The sequence below is a fragment of the Melanotaenia boesemani genome, chromosome 8 (assembly GCF_017639745.1).
Source record: "Melanotaenia boesemani isolate fMelBoe1 chromosome 8, fMelBoe1.pri, whole genome shotgun sequence".
In the NCBI taxonomy this organism is placed as follows: domain Eukaryota; kingdom Metazoa; phylum Chordata; class Actinopteri; order Atheriniformes; family Melanotaeniidae; genus Melanotaenia; species Melanotaenia boesemani.
In genome coordinates, this window is record NC_055689.1 from 2,549,021 (window position 1) to 2,575,071 (window position 26,051).

Genomic DNA, 26,051 nt, shown 5'->3' on the forward strand with positions numbered 1-26,051 from the left:
TTTGGAGCTGTGGGATGAGGGAGGATGAGGACTGTGCATTGTTCTGTGTCAGTTGAAGGGCTTTCTCCATCACGTGCCAGCGTCCTGTAGAGAGAAACCTGCTGACGGCAGAAAGATCCTCCCAGCTGGGTCAGAGTCTCCACATTTCCTGCAGACTCTGTCACAGCGCGCTAAAGACTGATGGCTGAAATCACCAGGAAGCAATGTGGTGTGAAAACGGAGCTGTTTAGCCTCAGTAGCATTAGAAAGCAGACTACAGGTCACATCGGAGGGATGAAGGCTGTCAGATGTCCTAAAAGCCAGTTTACTGGTCTGGTCCTGGTAATTATTATCATCATCACTTTGTTCAAGCTGATCTCAGTGACTGGATTAAACCAGTTTGATGTGACTCTGAATTTGACTTTGCAGAATGCTGCAACATAAACATGAAAACCTTGATCCTCTGAGGAGCGAACTGAGATATGTTTTGATCCATTGATGAAATATTTCAACCTACAACTGCATTAAACATTAGACTGTTCGGAGTTGTTATAGGGACAAACCGATTCCAAAAAGCTGGGATTCTGTGTAAGATGCAAGTTAATAACAGAAGACAATGATTTCCTAATCTCATCAACTCATATGTTTACCTGATAGAAGATAAACTACAGATAAGATAATGAAACTGAGACATTTTACTATTCTATTCTATTCTACAGTCATTTAGCAGACGCTTTTATCCAAAGCGACTTACATTTGAGAGGAAGAACAACACAAGCATGAATTCAAACAAGATGGGACGTCATAATTAAGTGTTAGTCAGACCGCTTTTGAGTCCAGTTGGACCCAGGTGCTGTCATGTAGTGCTAGTGCAGTGCATATAATTGTTTTTTTTTTTTTTGTTTTGTTTTTTTAATACAGGATCACGATTTCATCACACAATATCAACTAGGTCATAAGTGCATGATTTCATCACATAATATCAACTTGTGCATAAGTGCATGATTTCATCACACAATATCATCTTGGGCATAAGTGCACACAGCTTCTTCAGTACTTGATTGAGCCAAAAAGCTGGACAAATCTTTCTGACTCATTTAGTTAAGCTAAATGTGGAAATGCTCCTTAAACAACTGAGTCTTTAGCTTGGTCTTAAAAGTGGATACGGACTCTGCGGATCGGACGGAGTTTGGTAGATCGTTCCACCACCGGGGAACAACAGAGGAGAAGAGTCTAGCTACTGATTTTGCGCCACGTTGTGGTGGGAGCACTAGGCGTCTTTCACTGGTAGAGCGTAAGTTTCGAGAGGGAGTGTAGCTCTGGATTAAGGAGTGAAGGTAGCCCGGAGCCGTTTGGGTTATTGTTTTGTAAGCCAGAAGCAGAGCTTTGAATTTGATGCGTGCTGCAACTGGAAGCCAGTGAAGAGCAATTAGCAGCGGAGTGACATGAGCTCTTTTGGGCTGGTTGAAGACCAGACGTGCTGCTGCGTTCTGAATCATCTGCAGAGGTTTAACTGAGCATGCAGGCAGGCCAGCCAGTAAGGAGTTGCAGTAGTCAATGCGTGAAATGACCAGAGCCTGGACCAGGAGCTGGGTCGTGTGTTCAGTCAGGTAGGGTCTGATCCTTCTGATGTTGTAGAGAGCAAATCGGCAAGACCGGGAAACCGAGGCAACATGATCTTTAAAGGTCAGCTGGTTGTCTACCATGACACCAAGATTCCTGGTAGAAGATGTAGGGACTAGTGTGATTGAGTCTAGCTGCACACTTATCTGTGGTGGTAAAGAAGGACTGGCTGGGAAGACAATAAGCTCAGTCTTGGACAGATTTAGCTGAAGGTGGCGATCCTTCATCCATGCAGAGATATCAGCAAGGCATGCTGATATTCGCATTGAGACGGTTGTGTCATCAGGTGGGAAAGAAAGGAAAAGCTGAGTGTCATCTGCATAGCAGTGGTAGGAGAAACCATGAGAGCTAATGACTGCACCGAGTGAGGAGGTGTATAGGGAAAAGAGAAGAGGGCCGAGCACCGAGCCCTGAGGCACCCCTGTTGTCAGCCCATGTGATCTGGACACGCCCCCTCTCCAAGATACTTTGAATGATCTCCCTGTGAGGTAGGATGTAAACCACGAGAGGACAGATCCTGAGATGCCAAGCTCTAAGAGTTTGGAGAACAGTATATGATGGTTGACAGTGTCAAAGGCAGCCGACAGGTCCAGCAGTATAAGGACTGAGGATTGACCAGTGGATCTGGCAAGCCGTAGGGAATCAGTAACTGACAGGAGAGCAGTTTCAGTAGAGTGACCTTGCCTATATCCAGATTGATATGGATCTAACAGGTTGTTGTCTTGGAGGAACTGTGAGACCTGACTGAAGACGGCACGCTCTAGTAATTTAGACATGAATGGAAGCAGTGAGACCGGCCGGTAGTTTTCAACCTGGGCTGGGTTGAGTGTGGGTTTCTTCAGCAGTGGGGTAACCCGAGCTTGCTTGAAGGCAGAAGGAAAGACAACGGATTTAAGAGAGGAGTTGATAATATGAGTTACTGCAGATTTGACTATTTGATGGAAAATCTAAACTAATAGTCAATCTGATGGCAGCAACACGTTCCAGGGTGATGTTCAGCACGGTGTAAAAACTAGTTCCAGGGTGATGTTCAGCACGGTGGAAAAAGTAGTTCCAGGGTGATGTTCAGCACGGTGTAAAAAGGAGTTCCAGGGTGATGTTCAGCACGGTGGAAAAAGTAGTTCCAGGGTGATGTTCAGCACTGTATAAAAAGTAGTTCCAGGGTGATGTTCAGCACTGTATAAAAAGTAGTGCCAGGGTGATGTTCTGCACAGTGGAAAAAGTAGTTCCAGGGTGATATTCAGCACGGTGTAAAAAGTAGTTCCAGGGTGATGTTCAGCACAGTGTAAAAAGTAGTTCCAGGGTGATGTTCGGCACGGTATAAAAAGTAGTTCCAGGGTGATGTTCTGCACGGTGGAAAAAGTAGTTCCAGGGTGATGTTCTGCACGGTGGAAAAAGTAGTTCCAGGGTGATGTGCTGCAAGGTGGAAAAAGTAGTTCCAGGGTGATGTTCAGCACGGTATAAAAAGTAGTTCCAGGGTGATGTTCAGCATGGTGTAAAAAGTAGTTCCAGGGTGATGTTCAGCACGGTGGAAAAAGTAGTTCCAGGGTGATGTTCTGCACGGTGTAAAAAGTAGTTCCAGAGTGATGTTCTGCACGGTGGAAAAAGTAGTTCCAGGGTGATGTTCAGCACGGTGGAAAAAGTAGTTCCAGGGGGATGTTCAGCACGGTGGAAAAAGTAGTTCCAGGGTGATGTTCTGCACGGTGGAAAAAGTAGTTCCAGGGTGATGTTCTGCACGGTGTAAAAAGTAGTTCCAGGGTGATGTTCTGCACGGTGGAAAAAGTAGTTCCAGGGTGATGTTCTGCATGGTGGAAAAAGTAGTTCCAGGGTGATGTTCTGCACGGTGGAAAAAGTAGTTCCAGGGTGATGTTCAGCACGGTGGAAAAAGTAGTTCCAGGGTGATGTTCAGCACGGTATAAAAAGTAGTTCCAGGGTGATGTTCAGCATGGTGTAAAAAGTAGTTCCAGGGTGATGTTCAGCACGGTGGAAAAAGTAGTTCCAGGGTGATGTTCTGCATGGTGGAAAAAATAGTTCCAGGGTGATGTTCTGCAAGGTGGAAAAAATACTTCCAGGTTGATGTTCTGCATGGTGGAAAAAGTAGTTCCAGGGTGATGTTCTGCATGGTGGAAAAAGTAGTTCCAGGGTGATGTTCAGCACGGTGGAAAAAGTAGTTCCAGGGGGATGTTCAGCATGGTGTAAAAAATAGTTCCAGGGGGATGTTCGGTACGGTGTAAAAAGTAGTTCCAGGGTGATGTTCAGCATGGTGTAAAAAGTAGTTCCAGGGGGATGTTCGGTACGGTGTAAAAAATAGTTCCAGGGGGATGTTCGGTACGGTGTAAAAAGTAGTTCCAGGTTGATATTCAGCATGGTGTAAAAAGTAGTTCCAGGGTGGTGTTCAGCATGGTGTAAAAAGTAGTTCCAGGGTGATATTCAGCATGGTGTAAAAAGTAGTTCCAGGGTGATATTCAGCATGGTGTAAAAAGTAATTCCAGGGTGATGTTCAGCATGGTGTCAAAAGTAGTTCCAGGGTGATGTTCTGCACGGTGTAAAAAGTAGTTCCAGGGTGATGTTCAGCACGGTGGAAAAAGTAGTTCCAGGGTGAAGTTCAGCACTGTGTAAAAAGTAGTTCCAGGGGGATGTTCAGCATGGTGTAAAAAGTAGTTCCAGGGGGATGTTCAGCATGGTGTAAAAAATAGTTCCAGGGGGATGTTCGGTACGGTGTAAAAAGTAGTTCCAGGGTGATGTTCAGCATGGTGTAAAAAGTAGTTCCAGGGGGATGTTCAGCATGGTGTAAAAAATAGTTCCAGGGTGATGTTCTGCACGGTGTAAAAAGTAGTTCCAGGGTGATGTTCAGCACGGTGGAAAAAGTAGTTCCAGGGGGATGTTCAGCATGGTGTAAAAAATAGTTCCAGGGGGATGTTCGGTACAGTGTAAAAAGTAGTTCCAGGTTGATATTCAGCACGGTGTAAAAAGTAGTTCCAGGGTGATGTTCAGCACGGTGGAAAAAGTAGTTCCAGGGGGATGTTCAGCATGGTGTAAAAAATAGTTCCAGGGGGATGTTCGGTACAGTGTAAAAAGTAGTTCCAGGTTGATATTCAGCATGGTGTAAAAAGTAGTTCCAGGGTGATGTTTAGCATGGTGTAAAAAGTAGTTCCAGGGTGATGTTCAGCACGGTGGAAAAAGTAGTTCCAGGGTGATGTTCTGCACGGTGGAAAAAGTAGTTCCAGGGTGATGTTCTGCACGGTGTAAAAAGTAGTTCCAGGGTGATGTTCTGCACGGTGGAAAAAGTAGTTCCAGGGTGATGTTCTGCATGGTGGAAAAAGTAGTTCCAGGGTGATGTTCTGCACGGTGGAAAAAGTAGTTCCAGGGTGATGTTCAGCACGGTGGAAAAAGTAGTTCCAGGGTGATGTTCAGCACGGTATAAAAAGTAGTTCCAGGGTGATGTTCAGCATGGTGTAAAAAGTAGTTCCAGGGTGATGTTCAGCACGGTGGAAAAAGTAGTTCCAGGGTGATGTTCTGCATGGTGGAAAAAATAGTTCCAGGGTGATGTTCTGCATGGTGGAAAAAATAGTTCCAGGGTGATGTTCTGCATGGTGGAAAAAGTAGTTCCAGGGTGATGTTCTGCATGGTGGAAAAAGTAGTTCCAGGGTGATGTTCAGCACGGTGGAAAAAGTAGTTCCAGGGGGATGTTCAGCATGGTGTAAAAAATAGTTCCAGGGGGATGTTCGGTACGGTGTAAAAAGTAGTTCCAGGGTGATGTTCAGCATGGTGTAAAAAGTAGTTCCAGGGGGATGTTCGGTACGGTGTAAAAAATAGTTCCAGGGGGATGTTCGGTACGGTGTAAAAAGTAGTTCCAGGTTGATATTCAGCATGGTGTAAAAAGTAGTTCCAGGGTGGTGTTCAGCATGGTGTAAAAAGTAGTTCCAGGGTGATATTCAGCATGGTGTAAAAAGTAGTTCCAGGGTGATATTCAGCATGGTGTAAAAAGTAATTCCAGGGTGATGTTCAGCATGGTGTCAAAAGTAGTTCCAGGGTGATGTTCTGCACGGTGTAAAAAGTAGTTCCAGGGTGATGTTCAGCACGGTGGAAAAAGTAGTTCCAGGGTGAAGTTCAGCACTGTGTAAAAAGTAGTTCCAGGGGGATGTTCAGCATGGTGTAAAAAGTAGTTCCAGGGGGATGTTCAGCATGGTGTAAAAAATAGTTCCAGGGGGATGTTCGGTACGGTGTAAAAAGTAGTTCCAGGGTGATGTTCAGCATGGTGTAAAAAGTAGTTCCAGGGGGATGTTCAGCATGGTGTAAAAAATAGTTCCAGGGTGATGTTCTGCACGGTGTAAAAAGTAGTTCCAGGGTGATGTTCAGCACGGTGGAAAAAGTAGTTCCAGGGGGATGTTCAGCATGGTGTAAAAAATAGTTCCAGGGGGATGTTCGGTACAGTGTAAAAAGTAATTCCAGGTTGATATTCAGCATGGTGTAAAAAGTAGTTCCAGGGTGATGTTCAGCATGGTGTAAAAAGTAGTTCCAGGGTGATATTCAGCATGGTGTAAAAAGTAGTTCAAGGGTGATGTTCGGCACGGTGTAAAAAGTAGTTCCAGGGTGATGTTCAGCATGGTGTAAAAAGTAGTTCCAGGGTGATGTTCAGCATGGTGTAAAAAGTAGTTCCAGGGTGATATTCAGCATGGTGTAAAAAGTAGTTCCAGGGTGATGTTCGGCACAGTGTAGCATCTCCTCTTCTTCTAACAACTATCTGGAAAAGTCTGGGAAGTGAGGAGAGCAGTTGCTGGAGTGTTAGGAGAGGAATGTTGTCCCATTCTGTTCTGTTGCAGTATTCTAGCTGCTCTACAGTCCTGGACTTCGGTTGCTGGATTTTTGTAAATTAATTATAATTAACATGTAAAAACCCTCTAAACGACAGGTAAAGCACTCAGCTCAGAGGTGACTTAAGTAATCCTCTCTGTATCACCAATGTCATCTTAGACAGCGGTTCGCTCTTTGTTTGGTTGGCTCAATTATTGCTTTCATTAATCTTTGACAAGCAAACACCCCCTTCTGGTGGTCATCACAGCCCACTACAAGATCTTTAGTTGGTAAGTCTGCAGTCTTCAAGCTGTCAGTAATGCCTCTTCTCTCACATACTATCACCTTCTTAATACTAGTGATGGGCAGGTGAAGCTTCCCGAAGCATTGAAGCTTTTCATCAAGTGGGCTCATTCAAGGGCAAAGCTTCTTATAATAATAATAATAATAAACCTTTATTTGTATAGCACTTTTAAAAAACAAGGTTTACAAAGTGCTGAACAGCACAAAGCAAAGTAAGGTAATAAAATCAACAATAAAAAGATGCATGCACGAGTACATTTTGAAAATAAATAACGTAAATAAAAATGTTATAAAAAAGCCAGTCGATAAAAGTGTGTTTTAAGAAGTGACTTAAAAGATGATTCATTTGCTCTATTAAGTCATTGAGTGGACAAAAGATTTTACAGTTCAAGCTAACACAAAGACATCAGTAATTTACTGAATAAAATCAAATTTACTCTCCATGATGTTATGGGCATCTATTTAAGAAAAGTGTGCATTGTTTTTGTTGTCTGTGCTGTATGATTTCTACGGATTCTTAAAGAACAACGCTTTCAAGGGAAAGTGGAAATAAAGTTTATGGTGAACAGTGAACATTGAGTTGTGGGGCAGGAATGTGCTTCTGTGACTTGGGGAAAATACATTTATTGATTTTTATTTAGAAAAAATAATTTGTCAACAATTTTAGGAATCAGGTGATTCCTTTTTTTTAAGAGTATTTCTGCAACTTCAGATATTGATGGTTGTGATGACAATGAGGAGGAGGAGCTCTGTTACATGACTGCAACACATTCAGTTTTTAACGTCTTTACTGCCCTCTGCTGTTTTCAAAAATACATCAAAAGACATCAAAATGTCAGTGAGCAGTTAAGAGTCAAAGTGCATACCTTGCTGGGAGAAAGCCAATCAAAATAATCCCAAACATGGGACATCCTCTTTTTTCCTGCTGGCTTCATGAGCTCAGAGTAGAGATGTAAATAACGATCCACAAATCAGTTTCACTAGATGATGAGAGCTCCAAATGCAGGGGCCTCCTTTCTGTGTGGTCATGTGGTACATTCCACCGTCATCATCTATGTCATCAAATCACGTTTCTGGGATTACTCTGCGTGCGCCCCCGGCACCTCAGCATTGCAAGTCACATCACTACTACACTATCTTTGACGTACATGATCATTTCCCAGTTTTAGACTGAAACAGGAAGGACTGCCTTTCTTCTTCTGGCTTCTCAGGTGGAGCTTGACATTTTTAGTGTTCAGATGCATGGAGAGTTCAGCAGCTACCTAGATATCAGGGTGGAGGTCTTCCAGCATCTAAGCTAAAAACTTTACTAAAATAACTGTAATGTTTAAAATGAATCTTAGCATTTACATCCATTCACTGAGTCCACAAACATGACAGCTGCCACCATTTTTACTATGGTGTCTCTAAAGGGACAAAAAACTGTGTGTGGCGCTATAAAACTGCATTAACAGCTTTGTTTGATAGGAGTTAGAGCATCGTTTGGTATAAGCAATGCCTTAAAGCACCATAGAAGAAGACAGTACACATGTAGTGCAGTTATTGCTGAATTTGAGGCCACTGGATCCACCCAGAGATAAAAACATGTCTATGTCTGGAATATGATTGACCACTGCAGGCCACTGTACAATCACTGCTGATATATACCCATTTTCACCACTAGATGCCAGTGATTCTTACACACCGGACCTTTAAGGTGATTTACAGCAATGTGTCCTGCAGCCTGACTTGTCTTTTAGAAATGTCATTTATAGAAAATGTACACAGATTAAGCCTAAAATTTACTCACTGTCAGTTTTCTAATAAACAGTGCAATATTTAGGAGTTGGGAAAAGGATGGTGGGTTGAAGGAAGACAACATTTCTCACAACAGAGTAGTTAAACACACTACCATTGGTCAACAGGAATAACCTAGTTGTAAACATCAGCTTCTTTCAGTAACTTAGTAGAGATGAGGTTTACAGTTCTTGCTGTGTGTTCTCAGAGACTGCTGCTATCTTCTGTTGGAAAGTCTTGGTGTTTTAGACTATTTTAAATTAAGCCATATTTGTGTATTTGTGGGACGAGCAGCTGAGCTGAGTGTAGTTAGTACCCATGAAAAGCTCGTGTGCCAAACAGCTGGTTTTGCTGTTAATGTGACAAGCTGATACCAGACTGGACTCAGCTGGAATAAGAAGACAAGCACCACAGCTACTTCATCTGCAGCAGCTCTGTTGAAAATCAATTTTTTCCCCGACATTATTGATAGATGTGATAAAGATTTTCTTGGCTTCATTGTCAGCTCGCATATAATAAATTCCTTATTGATGAATAAACAAGTCCATCACTTATAAAAAGTAAAACTAATGTAGGCTGGTAAGTAACAACAAAGCGTCATTTCCAAATCATTGATAACAGTGATCCTACTGGTCAAACATGGACTTTTAGCTAGTGAGTTATTAATTTACTTTCTCATTTACACATGACATGCATTCACATTAACAGTCATGCCGTTTGTGCTTTGCAGGACTGAACACATCAACACGGAGATGCTGTGGTTGAGCTAGCTGCTAACAGCTAATAAAAACAGTTTAAAAACAGAGAGAAAGTCTCCCAAAACATTAACCTTTCAGTCAGCAACTACAAAATCATTTAACACTGAGCATGAACACATGTTTCCTACCTGGAATGGGAAGATATTCTTCCTCTGCAGCAGCTCTGGTGGAGATGAAGCATGTACAGAGCTCCCCCTCCCTGCAGGCACGAGCAGTCCTATCTGGATCATTCCTCTTACTTAACAGGTCACTGATCATCTAGAACACTTCATTTTCACAGATATAAGACATATCAGATGGTTTTACTGATCAAAAATGAAATACTTTTAATAAATTCACCTGCTACTGTCATGATTGTAGTTTTTCTTCTTCTGTGATTTACTTAGTTTTCTAGTCTTTTGTCATTTTTGAGTTCTGTCTTGTTTCTGCTTTTATTTTGTAGAGTTGTTTCCCTCTGTGTATTCTTCTTTACTTCCTGTTTCCTGCTTCTGGTCATTAATTGTCACAACTGCTTCTCTTCTTGTAATCAGCCTCTCTGAATATATGCTCCAGGTTTTCCTTTATTCATTTCCACTTATTGTGTGTGTCACCAGCCTGGTTCCCCCTCCTCATGCCTCCACCACCCTGGTACCATCTCCTGGTACCTCCTCCTTATGCTGGTCACCAGCCTGGTCACACACTGCTGTGGGATGGCATCCCAATCTTAAACCAGCATCTGTCACCAGTCAGACGGTGTTGTTGTGTTGGAACAGTGACACACAGTGGGGAGTGAGGCGGTGTGATGCTGGAAACAAGTTTACCTCATCAGACTGCATCTGACACTACAGACAGTCAAAACTTTCAACGCCATGCCTTTAAAATATTCGCACCCTTTGAACTTTTCCACATTTCATCACTTGAAGGGATTTCCCTGACAGAATCACACAACGCAGAGCAGAAGTATGAAGTGGAAAGACAATGATTGATGGTTTTCAACATTTTTTACCAATAAAAATCTGAAAACAGATCACCCGTGTGTAATTTGTCCTCAGTGGAAGTCCAGCTGTTCTGTCAAGGCTTAAGAGGTTTGTTAGAGAACATCACTAAAAAAACAAAAAAACAAACAAACAAACACTGTTGCTGCTCCTTCTCAACCTTCTGGGCTTTAAAGGTTTCACAGACTGCTTTAAACACTGTTGAGTCTCAGCTTTCTTTACAAGCTCATATTATAAATTTGGTCAGCAAACTAAAGAAGTTTGGCTCCTTCTGTTGGAATAAATCCTGTTTTCCATCAGAGATCCAAACACCTTGTCACAGCTACCTTTATGCAATTTGTTTAACATTAGAGTTTAAATTTATTCCTGATTGTAGTTGTCTCACTTAACCAAGGTGACGTCTACACAAGCCAAGTCGTCCTCTTTGAGTTCATTGAGGGACACCCACCGGTTGTTACTGACAAATGAGCTCTTCTTGGACTGTTTCCATCTTATCTGTCTTCTCTTTATTTATTTATTGATAACTGATTCTCAGTTTTCAAGTCTTACATTTAGATTTTCTTCCATCATCCGGTGTCCAGAAACGAGGCTGTTTTATCGGGTTAGGAGCTCCGCTCCGCTCGAGAAAAACTGGGATAAAGAATCAGATTTCTGTGCTTTGAAACGGCTTCAACCAAAGCAGCATATGTGGCTCTTTCCTGGATTTTTCCTGAACTCCACGTCTCACTGGGATTTCTGAAGCATGACATCACTGGGTGGCAGTGGTGACTTGTCTTACCTAAGCTGCCCTTCTGTCTGGCTTTACTGCCAGACATGCACCACACACACAACGCTGCCTAATTATTAGCTTCACTTAAAAGCTTTGCTCCACTGAAGTTAGTGTCTAGTTTAATATCCTAAGTGCCGTTGCTGTGTCACAAAGTCCCAGAGGGGCCATACCCAGAGTTTCAGTCAATACAGGCTGACAGACGCCTCGCTGTCTGTATGCCATCGCTGACATGTTTTTATGATTATGACACAAGATTCTAAGTGGAAACCTGGAACATCTGAAATGAAATCTGTGGTGGAAAACTGAATAAAAAAGAACGTTTAATTCCAGCTGCATCAGTGGCCACCCTGAAACCATCTTCCCCGTCTTTTATCAACAAAGCATGCGCAGCTCCGTCCTTCATACAGACACAAAACGAGTGTTCATCCAGTGAGCGGGTTCCCTTCAGCAAATGAGAAACATCAAGCAGTTTCCAAATGTTTTATGCAGGGTTTAAAGATCAGAGCTGCATAGCCCAGGTTTCTACATGGTCAGCCTCACCGACAACGTTACTCATATTTCTTATGTCACTCTTAAAACACATGTAAGGAGGTGCATCTATAAAACCTTTTAAAATCCACGTTTTAATATCACAGGCAAAAAGAAAAAAAGAAAAATAAAACATCTGAGGCAAGAATAAAAAAAAACAGTAAAGAAATTTAAAATGTAAAAACATTTTTCAGTTTATTTATTTAGCACCAACTATATAATCCACATTAGTCCAATTTATAATAACTGTTTTCATGTAAAAGGAGCATTTCAGACTTACAAACACAAAATCTATCTATCTATCTATATATATATATACATATATTAAGATTTTGTGTTTGTAAGTCTGACTTGAGCTTTTAAATTTGTTTTCTTTTAGGAGCCTGATTTTGTTCCATGGTTAGTAACATAAATCCTGTGATTCAATCTCTGGGCACATCATCAGTGATAGTTCCTGGCGTCATGGGGATTTGCAGGTCTTTCAACTTCAGACCCTCTTACCCAGGTGACCTGACCTGGAGAGATCACTTTCTGACTTGTGCCCTAGAACCATTTGCCAACTGTTTGTCCCTCTCGATCCAGAGCCGTCATGTGGCTGTCTCCACAGCTTCGACAGCTGAACTGATGGCTCTTCTCTTGCGGGCTCGTGATGCCCAGGAGACTGTAGGCCCTGCAGAGTGACTTTCCTGCAAAGTCCCTACCCCCGACTTTAATGGGCAAGCACCGTGCCAGCCACGCCCATTTTCTCCAACAGCTCTCAATCTTCTCCTGCTTCCTCTTACTAGCTTTCTCCATTTTCTCCTCCCAAGGCACTGTTAGCTCCAGCAGACTAGCCTCCAAAATGTTTTCAGGAAATCTCAGCTGCATCCCGGGTCCACCCCCAGCTGCCACTCATTTGCTGTTCCCAGGAGGCCTGGCTGGACTTTTGGTTGGGGAGGTGGGCGCACACCTTCGCTTATGAATAGGATTTGATGCCTTGGTGGTTGTAACCGCTTGCTCTGGTCAATGGTCAACAACAGAAGAGATTCGATGGGCTGGGCAGGACATCATAGACAGACTGGATCAGGAATTTAATGTAGTGGGGTTCAGCTCTCCACAGCTCAGGCCATGAGATCTTCCTTTCCATGGCTTCTTTCCATCTGGTCCATGCACCCTGTTGCTTCAGTCCCAACATCTGGCTTGCATGCTGCTCCTTAACCCCAGTTCTCACTTCCTTTGGACTAGGTCCCACCTTTCCCTGCCCTCCAGGTTGCTGCAGTGGGCTGATGAAATACTTCCCAGTCCTACACGGTCCCACCAATCCCACAAGCTCTCTGTGACGCAGCCATGATTCTGCCTGGTCCACAGCCTCCTGTCCACTCCACTTTCTCCACAACTTCTCACCTTAATGGCAGCTTGAGAGACTTTTGGGTCCTTGGATTCCCCTGTACTGGAGACAGCCATTGCTCTGGAAACCATGAACTCCTCAGTAAGTCTACTGAGAGGGAGTGTCAGCTTGTTTTTGTTGCCATAAAAGGCAACACTGCTAAGGCTTCTTGGCAGATCCAACCAACTAACCAACCAAAAAAAAAAAAAAAAAACCATAGCGTGCATTTTTTTTCCTACATATTTTGTTTTTGTTGCACCACAGTTAAGGTTTGCATATGGACTCCACTTTACCTTCGCCCAGCACTGGTGACATGGATCTGGTTGACATGAGACTGATAAATGTTGCCTATATTTTCTAGCGTGTCCAAACACAATTTTGGCTAAATATGTGCTGGTATGAACCATGAACTGCAAGTTTCCTCCTCACCTGAACGATAAACAAAGAAAAGCTGATCAAACTGTAATGGTGGGGGCTATGGATGGATGTTAGGGTTATGTTTGACTAGATAAACTTTTGCAATGGCATGTGAAGTGACCAGGTGAGAGCACACTTCGTATTGCCAAGGAGGACAAAAGCAGGACAAATGTCCAATAAGAAATTTATTACAAACTATTAAAATAAAATGCCCACAAAAAGTTAACTACTCATCCTAAAACTCAACCTTACTTTTGACAAGTAAACAAAAATAAGAAAAGATAAATTAGTTATACAATCTGGTCTTTGATATACTTGTGTTCTTGGTATCTGGTATGTTACAGCAGACAAAAAAGAACTACAAATAAGTTTCATTGTCTTAATTCTTAAAAAATATTATTTCAATTATTTAGAACAAAAACCATGATAAAGGTTTATTGCTTGAGGTCACATGATGCAGGACAAATTTAACCCCTGCCCACAAGTCAGATCAATCATCATGACCAACAGTATCAAGTCCTCCAGAAGATCATTGGCAACACTGAAAATTGTTTAATTATTCTTCAGTTTCTAACACTTCATGTCTGAAATCCTGGATGAGAACTTGAGCTTGGAGACGGGTCAGTAATTCACAGACAAACTGGCTTTCAGATGAGGTTTCTTCAGAAAGGGGTCGAACTGAGAGAGATCCAGGGACACTTCCAGTTCAGGGAGACAGCAGGGATGGTCCAATAACTCCACCAGTCTCTTCTGGAAGCTCAGAGTGAAGTCATAGTAAGGAACTATAGTAAGTAACACATAGTAAGTGTGTCAGTGGAGGTTCAGAAAGAGGGTGAGGAAGGCTAGAAGGGAAGTGGAATTATCATGTTATTGAGAAAAAAAAAAGATTAAATACCCTGAAAAGTCTTCTAGAGACTGGGTTACATCAGAAGACATCACATGGACTCTCATGCTGAAGAACAGGAGTGCGCAAACCATCCTCTGGCTTCTGCTCCCGAGAGTCTGAGGACACTTCAGGTACCAGAGCCTCATGTAGGACATCCCAACATTTACAAACAGATTCACTCTCATCATGGAGGTAAAACAATTCAGATGTTCCAGAATCTTCTCTGGCTTTACATTGTTCTATTGTACCACCAAACACCAAGAAGACTTTCCATGAGATGAAGAACCACAGCTGTGTCTTCAGTCCGCCTCCATGCTGCTGCTGCTGGGTGAAGCTGCAGGATGGAGCTGGGTGGAGTACTGCAGAGGAAGATCCAGACCCACCACAGGACCCACCGCACTGAGCCACGACAGCACGTAATTCACTGGCCTTTACACGCACGCACGCACGCACACCACACACACACACACACACACACACACACACACACACACACACACACACACACACACACACACACACACACACACACACACACATCTTTGTAAGTGTATCCTCCTCAGTCCAGTGAGACAGGATGAATGTTAGTCTATATTTTCTACAGCGGAGATCCTTTAAAACCACATTACTGCTTTTCTACATGTAGATAAACATCCATTGATACCTGCTGTGGTTTTGAGCTGCCTCCACCACGGGTCTCATGAACTCCTCAGTTCTGCAGGGGTGGAGGAAGAAGAAGGGCTGACCCAGCAGAGGATGCTCCTGACACACAGAGACCAGATCTGAGAGGAGTTTCGGACAAAGATGGTGATGATGAGCACAGCCCTGCTTACCTGCTGACTGACTGCGTTCAGAGGACAGCTCTGGAGATGAACCCTGAAGCTTGGATGGATGGAGCTCCACACCTCCTCCAACGTCAGACTCCTTCCCTCTGACAAAAGAGAAAAATTAAAACCAGCTCTAAAGCTAAAATACTGGAATGTGAACAGTGACATGAACAGGTTATTTAGCAGAGATCTCAGGACCAGAGGACGTTCCTGAGAGGAACACGGAGGTCCAGGAGGGCAGGACTGTCCTTCTGAGTTAACCAACTGCTGCAGAAACACAAGTCAGGCGGAAGAAGGAGCTCCATGGAGGGTCACGTGACCCATCTGGCTGGTGGAGCAGCAGAAGGTCTGCTGGGTTCAGACCATCTGTAGGGGTTTCACTGTAAGAAAGAACCATGGTCTGAACCAGGAACTGGTTTTATCATGTTGAAAAGAGACAGATGAAGGAGTAGGCGTTTGGTGAAGGCGTGGCTCAGCAAGGCCTAAGGGTTGCCGGTTCGATACTCGGCCAAGTCGAGTTCATGTCGAGGTGTCCCTGAGCAAGACACCGAACCCCTAATTGCTCCTGATGGGTCGTGGTTGAACGCCTTGCATGGCAGCTTCCCGCATCAGTGTGTGAATGTGTGAGAATGGGATGTATCATGTAAAGCGCTTTGAATATCATTCCAAGTACAGTAAAGCGCTATAAATACAGACCATTTACAAGGAGAACCAGTCATCAGAGGAGACCTGGATGTGGTCCTGATTTGTATCACTTGTGTTCTGGAGTCCAGGCAGGAGCAGTGTGGTGGTGGGGTGGGCTGCTCCAGGTGTTTCGCAGCTTCTAAAAACTCATTTCAAACATTTCCAACACTTAAATGGACTTTTGGTGGTTGACACCAGATTTTGTTTTCGTGGTAGAACAAGAACCAGAACAGAACCACCCTCCTGATCCCAACCTCTGAATGAGTGGTTCCACACATTCAGCCACCCTGGTTTCATGCTGCCTCTGGTTACCAAACTGTTCACTACACCAGGACCAACACAAAGGTGAGTGTATGCATGTGGTCATGAGAGCGTGCACGTGATCATGTGACTGACCCAGTGTGGAGGCTCTGAAGTACAGAACAGGGACAGCGTAGCTGCAGGAGTACAGGATGTGGTACTCGTACTGGAGCTGCAGGCTGCTGCCATCCTTTACCGTGCAGACATCTTCATCTTCTTCATCCTCTCTGAGGCTGCCGGGCTGTGGAGGAGGAGAGACGAGGAGTTCAGCAGCTTTCTCATATCTGTCTGCATCCGATGGAATCTGACTTTTACCTGCTCCGTCTCCTGTTCCTGTGTTTCCAGACTGAAGAGACGGGAACCTCTCTGAGGAGCCATCCAGTCAGCAGGAACTGACCTGACCATGGTCTTCCTCAGGAAGCCTTCCTCTGACCCCTGAAGCCAGATGAAGATAGCAGCATGAAGCTATGAGCATGTCTTCAGGCTGTGACAGGACCCCCCTCCTCACCTGGACCGCCTCCCAGCTCCATCCATCTCTGAGCTGCTCCGACTGCTGCAGGAGGAGCCGGCAGCACCAGCGGAAACGCTCCTCATCCAGGAAACTACAGCTCATCTCTGAAACCATAACAACTTTATTTATAAAGCACTTTCCCACAACCACAGCTCAAACAAACAACTGTACATCACTAATAAATTAAATCTAAAAACATGACATAAAACAACAAAATACAACTAAAACAGAAGTCAAAGTCCTGCAATAAAAACCATAAAATAAATAAAATCAATGCCTCATACTGGGTACTGGGTGTCTCATACTTGAGTAAACGTAGGCTACAGAGTGTCCTCCGTAGTCTACACACTTCGAAGTCTGCTTAACGTTTGTGAAATGGGACAGCCTACCTAGTCAACAAGAATTTCCCATAGCAACAACACAGGTTGCTGAATCACTTAAACCTCTGAAATTACTCAAAGGACACTTCAGTGGACGTTAGAACCGACCGGTAACCACCCCACATCATACACACCACACATAGGGCTGGGGGGTCCCCACTGCGGGATCCCCCGGTGGACCCCTGCAACTGCCTGCCCCACTAGATTTTAATCACAACCTAGACACCAATATACATTTAGGACTTCGCGGGGGAAGGTCCTCACTGGTATTTTTCCAGTTCTGTCATCTCTCTGATGACTAGGATTTCTGCCTGCTCTGGAGTCCCATTCAGTTTTATGTATACCCTGCAACCTGAAGTCCTGACTGGATGTTTGTTTTCTCATTAGTGGTGCCTGTCTTGGGATGTCTGCATGTTTTCTTGGGAGGTGTTCGTTTACATAAACATTTGTTCCTTTCAGCTTTCTTCCTTGTTTAAGCAGTTCTTTTTTTGTTTTCTATTAGTAAAGCAGATAACGATGCCGTTTTTTTATTTTTATTATTCATTTTCATTTTAGTTTTAACTAAAAAACTTATGGCTAAAAGCCTAACACCCACTCACTGTCCACTCTTCTAAAACATGGATCCATCCTGCCTTGGGTCAACGCTTCAGGCTGATGCTGGTGTAAGTGGGGGGCAGATCTCAGTCCAGTAGAGCAGCTTTGGGATGTGGGGATGTGGTGGAACGGGAGATTCTCATCATGGATGCAGCCGACAGAATAAATAATAATAAAGTGGCTGCTGGGTGTAAATAACAGGCTAATTTTAATCCATAGAACCATAAATGACTAATAAATCCTCAATCTCTTTGTTTGTCTTTCTTTGCGACAGATTTTTCATTCATTTATTATTTACTGATTGCCCCATAGACTAATACGTTCACTTATTTATCGTTTTAGTTTTATAGTGCCAGGTTGCTCTGAGAATAAAGGAACTGAGACATTTGAGCCAAATACTGATCCTGACTCAGAGCAGATCAGTTTCCTTTATCATCAGAGATAAATGAAGACACCCAGAGAGAAGATTTTAATTACTGTTTTTTTTTTAATTGTTTTTAATATGCAAGAATTGCTTTTTTTTCTAAAGCACTTTGTGTTGCCTTCAGCATGAAAAGTGCTTTATAAATAAAGTTGGATTTGATTTGATTTAATGGTGACACATGGTGGTGAAAAGGTAAGTCAGCTGACATGAAGATATTTCTCTGGAATGCAGATGAAATATTAACGTCTGATACAAAACATATAAAAGGTTCTGATGAGTGAAGGACTGAGGATGAAGAAGGTCTCTGTTGTGATGAAGAATCGTGTCAGTTAATTAAAAAAAACTGTTTTGTTTGTTTGTGATCAGAAAGCTCCATTAAAAAAATGACATGGAGACACGAGGACTTCAGTGGACAATGACCACATGTTCCGATTTAAGGTGTGGAGGAGGATCCGGTCCAGGTCTGACCGGGAACGGTTCTGAGATGGACCTGGTCTAAGGCTGCTGAGAAGCGAAATGGCTAAGAAACAGAAACTAGACCATTAGTTCAGTCCAGAACTGACAAACTGGGCCTGCCCTCAGGTGTTGTGGATGCTGTTTGTTCCATTTCTTTCAGAACCGGACTCATTCTGGGTTTAATCAGAACACCTGTATCCATACAGACTTTTATGATTCTGGACCTGCAGGTTTTCATGCGTCATCAGTTCAGTTGTCCTCTTTCTCCTGGAAAGACACCAGTACGGTTTAGTTCTGAAGTCCAAACAGAACAGTGCTCATGTAGACCTACGTTCAGGGCCCAGTTCGTTTAAATCAGGGGTGGCCAAAGTCGGTCCTCACGAGCCACATTCCTACAGGTTTTCCATGCATCCCTGCACCAGCACACCTGACTCAAATTAAATGGATCCAACAGCCTATAAGAAACTGCACAATGACTCATTAGTTTAAGTCAGGTGTGTCAGTACAGGGATGCATGGAAAACCTGCAGGATTGTGGCTCTCGAGGACCGACGTTGGCCACCCCGGTTTAAATGGCGTAGGACGTGACAAACTTCAGCGTTGATACAACCGCAGAGTGTGTGGCCTCGTGATTACGTCACTGTGACGTATATTGTTTTGGTTATTATTATTAACGTGACTAACATTGCTTCCGGTTCCCATCCTACCTGCTGTGTGAAGTTGTGGAAGATTAAATGTTCCCGGTGGGTTCTGAAATTCGTTGATCAGCATGAACAGACGGCCATGTTTTTCTTCCGGGTTTCCTACACCACGTGACCAAGACCGTGCGCATGCGCTGTCAGCCTGAACGACCCCATTCCATTTTTCTTTTTTCTTTTCTTTTCTTTTCTTTTCTTTTCTTTTCTTTTCTTTTCTTTTCTTTTCCTGATAACGGTGAAACAGAAGGAAAATATATTGCGGCACATTTTGGAGGTGATCACAAAGAAACTAAATTAACTAAAAACAAGTAGTTTGATATAAATAAATTTTGTTAAAATTTGATTAAACCAAATTTTAAGATAAATACAGAAGTAAAATGAATCATTGTTAATGTAAACTCTAAAAGAATGAATGAAATTAAATTGACAGTGGACCACAGAATCTGCTGGAGACAACATATTAACTATGTTCGGGATAAGATGGTAGGAGATGCTGTCCTGGGGAAAACAAGGCACAGAGTACTAAATCCGAGAGAATTATGTATTATAATGTATTATCATTTAAATATTACTAATATAATAAAATAAATTATTATATGTTTAAACTAAACATGTAAGAAATAATATACACACAACCGCTCAAAAGTTTGGGGTCACTTAGACATGTTGTGATTTTTTTTATAAAAAGCTGCATTTTCTTCAATTAATATAACATGAAATTAACCAGAAATACAGCCTAGATATTCTTAATGTGGTGACTGACTGTTATTGCTGGAAACAGCTGTTTTAAGTGGAATATCTACATAGGTATACAGAGACCCATTTTCAGCAACCATCACTCCTGTGTTCCATTCTGTTAGCTAATCCACGTTTATCATGTTAAAAGGCTAATTGATCATTTGAAAAGCCTTGTGCAATCATGTTAGAACAGCTGAAAACTGTTGCTGTTGATTATATATATATATATATATATATATATATATATATATATATATATATATATATATGATCATGTCATTCTGTAGCCTTAGTTTTAGTAGCCTAAATATTGATTGAACATAACTACATTGTGTGTGTGTGTGTATTCATATGAAAGTCCATGGTTAAAGCTCTGCTCTAGAATCTTTGACTATAATTATTCATTATCATTATTCACAAGTATTATAAGTATGCATTGTCATAGCTACATCTCTGGCATCTATAACAAACAAACCCAAAAAAGAAATCGCTATAAAACTGAGCAAGTTAGGGTTATTTATAAAGTGGATGTCTTCTCTGTGGAAAACTGTTCTGTGGTCAGATGAAAGAAGATGTGGACTAGTTTGTGGAAAGCATGGACGGCGTGTCCTGCAGACTAAAGAGGAGAGGGATCATCCAGCTTGTTATCAGTGGACAGGTGAAAAGCTGCATCTCTGATGGGATGGGGCTGCATTAGTGTCTATGGCGTGGGCAGCTTCCACATCTGTGAAGCTCCATCAATGCTGAAAAGTACATGGAGGTTTTAGAGCAACATCTGCTCCCATCCAGACAACGTCTCTTTCAGGGAAGACCTTGCAGATTTCAGCAAGACGATGCTGAACCACATCCTGCATCCATCACAGCAGCATGGCTTCACAGGAGAAGAGTCCGGCTGCTGAACTGGCCTGCCTGCAGTCCAGACCTTTCACCAATACACAACATCTGGAGCATCATGGAAGCAGGAATCCAGCAACCAAGGTCCAGGACTGTAGAGCAGCTAGAATCCTGCATCAGACCAGAATGGGACAACATTCCTCTCCTAAAACTCCAGCAACTAGTCTCCTCCCTTCCCAGACGTTTCCAGACATGTTAGAAGAAGAGATGCTACACCATGCTGAACATCACCCTGGAACTACTTTTTACACCGTGCCGAACACCACCCTGGAACTACTTTTTACACCGTGCCGAACATCACCCTGGAACTACTTTTTACACCGTGCCGAACATCACCCTGGAACTACTTTTTCCACCGTGCCGAACATCACCCTGGAACTACTTTTTACACCGTGCCGAACATCACCCTGGAACTACTTTTTACACCGGGCCGAACATCACCCTGGAACTACTTTTTACACCGTGCCGAACATCACCCTGGAACTACTTTTTACACCGGGCCGAACATCACCCTGGAACTACTTTTTACACCGGGCCGCACATCACCCTGGAACTACTTTTTCCACCGTGCCGAACATCACCCTGGAACTACTTTTTACACCGGGCCGAACATCACCCTGGAACTACTTTTTCCACCGTGCCGAACATCACCCTGGAACTACTTTTTACACCGTGCCGAACATCACCCTGGAACTACTTTTTACACCGGGCCGAACATCACCCTGTAACTACTTTTTACACCGTGCCGAACACCACCCTGGAACTACTTTTTACACCGGGCCGAACATCACCCTGGAACTACTTTTTACACCGTGCCGAACATCACCCTGGAACTACTTTTTACACCGTGCCGAACATCACCCTGGAACTACTTTTTACACCGTGCCGAACATCACCCTGGAACTACTTTTTACACCGGGCCGAACATCACCCTGTAACTACTTTTTACACCGTGCTGAACACCACCCTGGAACTACTTTTTCCACCGTGCCGAACATCACCCTGGAACTACTTTTTACACCGTGCTGAACATCACCCTGGAACTACTTTTTACACCGTGCCGAACATCACCGTGGAACTACTTTTTACACCGTGCCGAACACCACCCTGGAACTACTTTTTACACCGTGCTGAACATCACCCTGGAACTACTTTTTACACCGTGCCGAACATCACCGTGGAACTACTTTTTACACCGGGCCGAACATCACCCTGTAACTACTTTTTACACCGTGCCGAACACCACCCTGGAACTACTTTTTACACCGTGCCGAACATCACCCTGGAACTACTTTTTCCACCGTGCCGAACATCACCCTGGAACTACTTTTTACACCGTGCTGAACATCACCGTGGAACTACTTTTTACACCGTGCTGAACATCACCCTGGAACTACTTTTTACACCGTGCCGAACATCACCGTGGAACTACTTTTTACACCGTGCTGAACATCACCCTGGATTTTCCATAAAATTATAAAATGTTTCAGTTTCAACTCATGTTGCTTGTTTTAGGAAAAACCAGCTGAATATCAGTCGCTGTAGCTCCACTTCGTTTCTTCCTCCTCCAGAAGTCTGGACTCAGTGTTGAATGGTTGAAATTTCACCTTCAGCTCCTCTGGAACATCTGATACAGAATGTTTCTGGACTGCTGTGTTTGTGTGTGAAGATGGTTTGTTGTTCTCGGCTACGCATGAAAAAGACACAAGACTGCACTCATCTGTCTGCTTTTTAATGTAGATCTTTTTTTTTACAGATGCTGTTAGCATGAGAGGAGAAGTGAGGAGGTATACATAGCACAGCCACTTCTAAGTCCACCCACTGTTCATCATCTCCACAGAAGCTGCAGATTTCACCGCCTTTACTGGTTCACAGAGTGAGAGAACACGGATATGCACGTGGAGGTAAAATCATATACCAAACCAACAGCTTCTCACGTTCATCCTCAAACAACACTAACTTATAAAGTGATCAAACAATAATATTCTGAACCTCAGCAGACATGTATGACCCTCTTCCTGTGCAACTGGATGTGGTCGTAAGCGGGCCCAGCAGGACTCTGGTTGCTGCTGTAGTCGCTGGTTTGCGTGCAGACATTTCGTCTCATCTAGAAACAGCGAACAGAGACAGCTCTGTGGCCAGTATTAAACCCCACCACGCTCCTGTGGCTGCTTTCTGAACACACCGAGGTCCAGCAGAACCCAGGTGACCCTGTTACTGTATGAAAAAATAAAACATACATTTATCTTTTGCTGGACAGGTCACTTTAAAAACAAACAAACAAAAATAAATGGGGGTAGAAATGATTACATCCACGTCTCCCGGCACCAGGTTGCTATCCTGGATGAGGATATCGTTTTAATTATCCAGCTCATCTGTTACCGAGGAAACAGGAGCAGAGCAGCAGGTCTGATCAGGTGGGTGATGATTGGAGGACTGAAACCAGGCGACACATCATGGAAATGTCTTTTTATCTTCCTGCGGAACTTCTTGCGAGTGGTCTACAAAGATGCTCACATACACTCAGAGTTGGTTCATAATGATTTAAACCTTCATTTTTCACCAGCCGACCGACGTGGTCTTCCCCAGTCGTAAGTCTGTAAGGGGCTCACACGCTAAACCTCACAGCCATGCACTGGTTTACAGACAGGAAGTCCCATCAGAATGAAATAATAATAAAAATAAATCAACAAAGACGTGGGCGGTTCATTAAATAAATTAAAAGAATTTCTAAAAGAGAATAAATAAATTCATTAATTTATTTTTTATTTAGCTAACTATTTATTTAATAATTTATTTGTTATCTCCTTACAGAAAAACATTGGAATATAAAAAAAAGAGGAAATAAATTAATAAAAAAAAATGAAAAAAGAAAAAAAAGGGAGGGGGTCAATAAATGAAAGGAAAAAAAAATCATTTTATTTTAATCAATCAATTTATGATATTTATGATATACAGCACTTGACCCATTTTTTCTTGCTTTACTTAACCATTATTTAAAAAAAAGGGGGGGGGGGGTGTTAATTTATAAATATTAAAAACAAGGAAAAAAAGGAAAAAAAAGGGGGTAAAAGTAAAATTAATGAAAAAAATGATTTATTCAAATTTATCAATTTTTTTTGATAAAATACAGCACTTCACCAAAAATGATTTATTTTTTCATTTATTTATTTGTATGATTTTGTTTTTATTTTTATTTAATTGTGATGTTGTCGCTGCCACTCAGCTTGTACCTGGGAGTGAGACAGGTGTGTGAGTCCAGCAGACCCTGGCCCTGATGAAGACCAGATCGGTTGCCATGGTAAAACAAAAGCTTTGAATCAGCTCTGAGGAGCCTCTGATCAGCATTTCCTGCATGAAGACAGAAAGAAGTCAGACATCTGATGAGCCTGATCTCCTTTTGGGTCCATGGATGCTGCATTGCTCTGCAGACTTTATGTACACCTCTCTAAGTTTTTATGGTTCTGAACTCAGAGGATCCCAGCCCGGTTCTCCTCTGTCCCTCGATGATCAAGTGATCGTTGTGGTCACATGATGCACCTCCCGTGGATTCAGATTGTCCATCATGTGACAGGCCTAAACGTGGGAGACCTTCTGTGTCTCCCTCGCCTGTTTGATGCTGTACAGCCATTTGATGACCCTGGCGTTGCGCTCCACGGCTGAGATGCCGTAGGGCACGCGCTCCCCTGCCTCCTCCTCCTCGTCTTCGCCCTCGTCGCCCTCTGATACTCCATCATTGGAAGATCGGCGTGAGTGGTCGCAGTCGGAGGAGATCATGGAGGCCGACCGGAAGTTCAGGCTGACGATGTCCGAGTTGGCCCGCGCAAAGTTCTCTGGCCCCACGGCCTCCAGCTCCTCGGGGTCCAGGCCACAGTAATTAAAAAAGCGCTCCACGTCGGCGCCCGCTCGGGCGTAGCGGTCCGACAGGTCCGATTTAGATCTGTGCAGAGAGGAGCGCCGAGCCACAGCCGGGCCCAGCTCTGGCTCTACGTTGGAGTCAGCTGACATGGTGGGGGGGTCCTCCAGGTCACACGGTAATGACTGAGGGGTGGCGTTGTCACGGGGGGAAAGAGTGGGACGGGGGGGAGGCAGTGACAGGGAAAGGGCAGGAGGGGGAAGAGAGGCAGGATTGGGTTTGGGAGGGAGGGGAGGAGCGGAGGAGCTGCTGGAGCGAGCGGTGCGGAGCGGTTTGCCGTTGCACAGCCGCAGGAGGTCGGAAGACGAGTGGGAGGTGAGCAGCGGGGGGAGGGGGGAGTGAGACCGGTCCAAAACTCCCCGCTCGCATCCCCGCTCCTCCTGGACCCGTCTGCTGAGGTTCAGGTTCCTTCCCTGTAGGGGACTGCGACGCCCCCCACCGCTGGCTGGGGGCACCTTCAGAGAGTGGGAGAAGGATCTAAGGGAGTGTGAGGTGCTTGGGCTGGGGGCCGAGTCTGCCGGCTGCTCATTGAGTGTCATCGTAGAGCGGTAGGTCAACGGCATCCTGGAGGAGGGACAGAAAGACAAACATAAGACGAAATCCTGGACTACCACTTCAACTCTGACTGGAACCGGATCGTTACCCTAGAACCAGGTTCTCTAGCTCTGGTCTTCAGCTACTGAAGTTTCCCTCACCTGGTTCAGATGAACAGAACTAGATCAGGTGTGCTGGAGCAGGAAACATCTAAAACCTGCAGAACCAGAACCATTTTTTATATTTTATATTAATTTAAAAATTGATATTTTATCTCAAATTTATATTTTATCCCAAAACACTGGTTCCATGTGAATGAAACATCCAAATGATAAAACACCTCAACTCGTCTCTGTGTGGACACATTTAAATCACCCGACTCTGAACAGCCAAAGCATCAGGGACCCCTGTGCTCTTTGGGGGACCTCGTTGGACGAGCTTGGACCATCCTCCTCCAGCTTATATTCCACCTACCAGGTAAGGGTACAGTTGCCGTGGAAACACAATAGACATCAGGGCTTACCAAACCAACCCATCAGGTAGTGAGCCAGACCCCTTGGTGCAAACGGGGCTCAAACACCTGGTCCACCAGAACTAAACTGCTGGTCCTCTTACTGTTCTGTAAAGCCTCATTTATGCTCCATGTTAAATATGTATATAAAACAGTCTTTTGTCCTTCTGCATCCTTTATGTGCACATTTCAGCCCATTTTCAGAGAGCTTGCAGATACATGGCCAGATGCAGTAAACAGAGCAGTACTAACAGAAACCATGAGGGGGCAGTGTTGAGCAGCACAGCAGTGATGTGTCATTCATGAATGAGCTGACTCTGAGAACCGATTCTCTTTGGTGAACAAGACGACCTGACTGCGGGCGGGAAGAGACAACTCTTCAAAACGGGTGGGGCTTTATTTTGATCGGCAT

General features: G+C 43.7%; 2 protein-coding genes across 6 annotated transcripts in view; both read right to left on the reverse strand.

The window, feature by feature from the left end:
* Nucleotides 1-13,459: 13,459 nt before the first annotated feature.
* On the reverse strand, nt 13,460-19,178 carry atg10 (ATG10 autophagy related 10 homolog (S. cerevisiae)). 2 transcript variants are annotated; one of them, XR_006011398.1, is made up of 8 exons: nt 19,056-19,178; nt 16,493-16,599; nt 16,300-16,419; nt 16,081-16,225; nt 15,007-15,104; nt 14,838-14,935; nt 14,183-14,602; nt 13,460-14,069 (listed from the first exon to the last, which is right to left on the reverse strand). XR_006011398.1 is itself a non-coding variant. In XM_041993611.1 (7 exons), exons 1-7 carry the CDS (start codon nt 19,117-19,119, stop codon nt 14,473-14,475), a joined length of 762 nt encoding a protein of 253 aa, XP_041849545.1. In that variant the 5' UTR covers nt 19,120-19,178; the 3' UTR covers nt 13,460-14,472. The 2 variants fall into 2 exon arrangements, 1 of the variants encoding a protein (XP_041849545.1); XM_041993611.1 differs by having other exon boundaries at nt 13,460-14,602.
* Nucleotides 19,179-23,624: 4,446 nt separating this feature from the next.
* fam110b (family with sequence similarity 110 member B) overlaps nt 23,625-26,051 on the reverse strand; it is a 38,818-nt gene continuing 36,391 nt past the window's right edge. For all 4 annotated transcript variants that reach the window (XM_041992708.1, XM_041992709.1, XM_041992710.1 and 1 more), the window contains one exon: nt 23,625-25,158. In XM_041992708.1, the coding sequence (XP_041848642.1) occupies nt 24,255-25,158 (904 nt within the window). In that variant the 3' untranslated portion in view covers nt 23,625-24,254. The remainder of the gene's footprint in view (nt 25,159-26,051) is intronic.

What these genes read in the sequence shown, in the direction of transcription:
- atg10 (XM_041993611.1), bottom strand. Translation starts at nt 19,119, where the DNA reads ATGCTGATCAACGAATTTCAGAACCCACCGGGAACATTTAATCTTCCA. An exon ending in AGGAACAGGAGACGGAGCAG is followed by an intron (nt 16,226 to 16,299) that starts GTAAAAGTCAGA and finishes CCTCCTCCACAG; the next exon opens with CCCGGCAGCCTCAGAGAGGA. An exon ending in GCAGCTCAAAACCACAGCAG is followed by an intron (nt 14,603 to 14,837) that starts GTATCAATGGAT and finishes GTGCGTGTAAAG; the next exon opens with GCCAGTGAATTACGTGCTGT.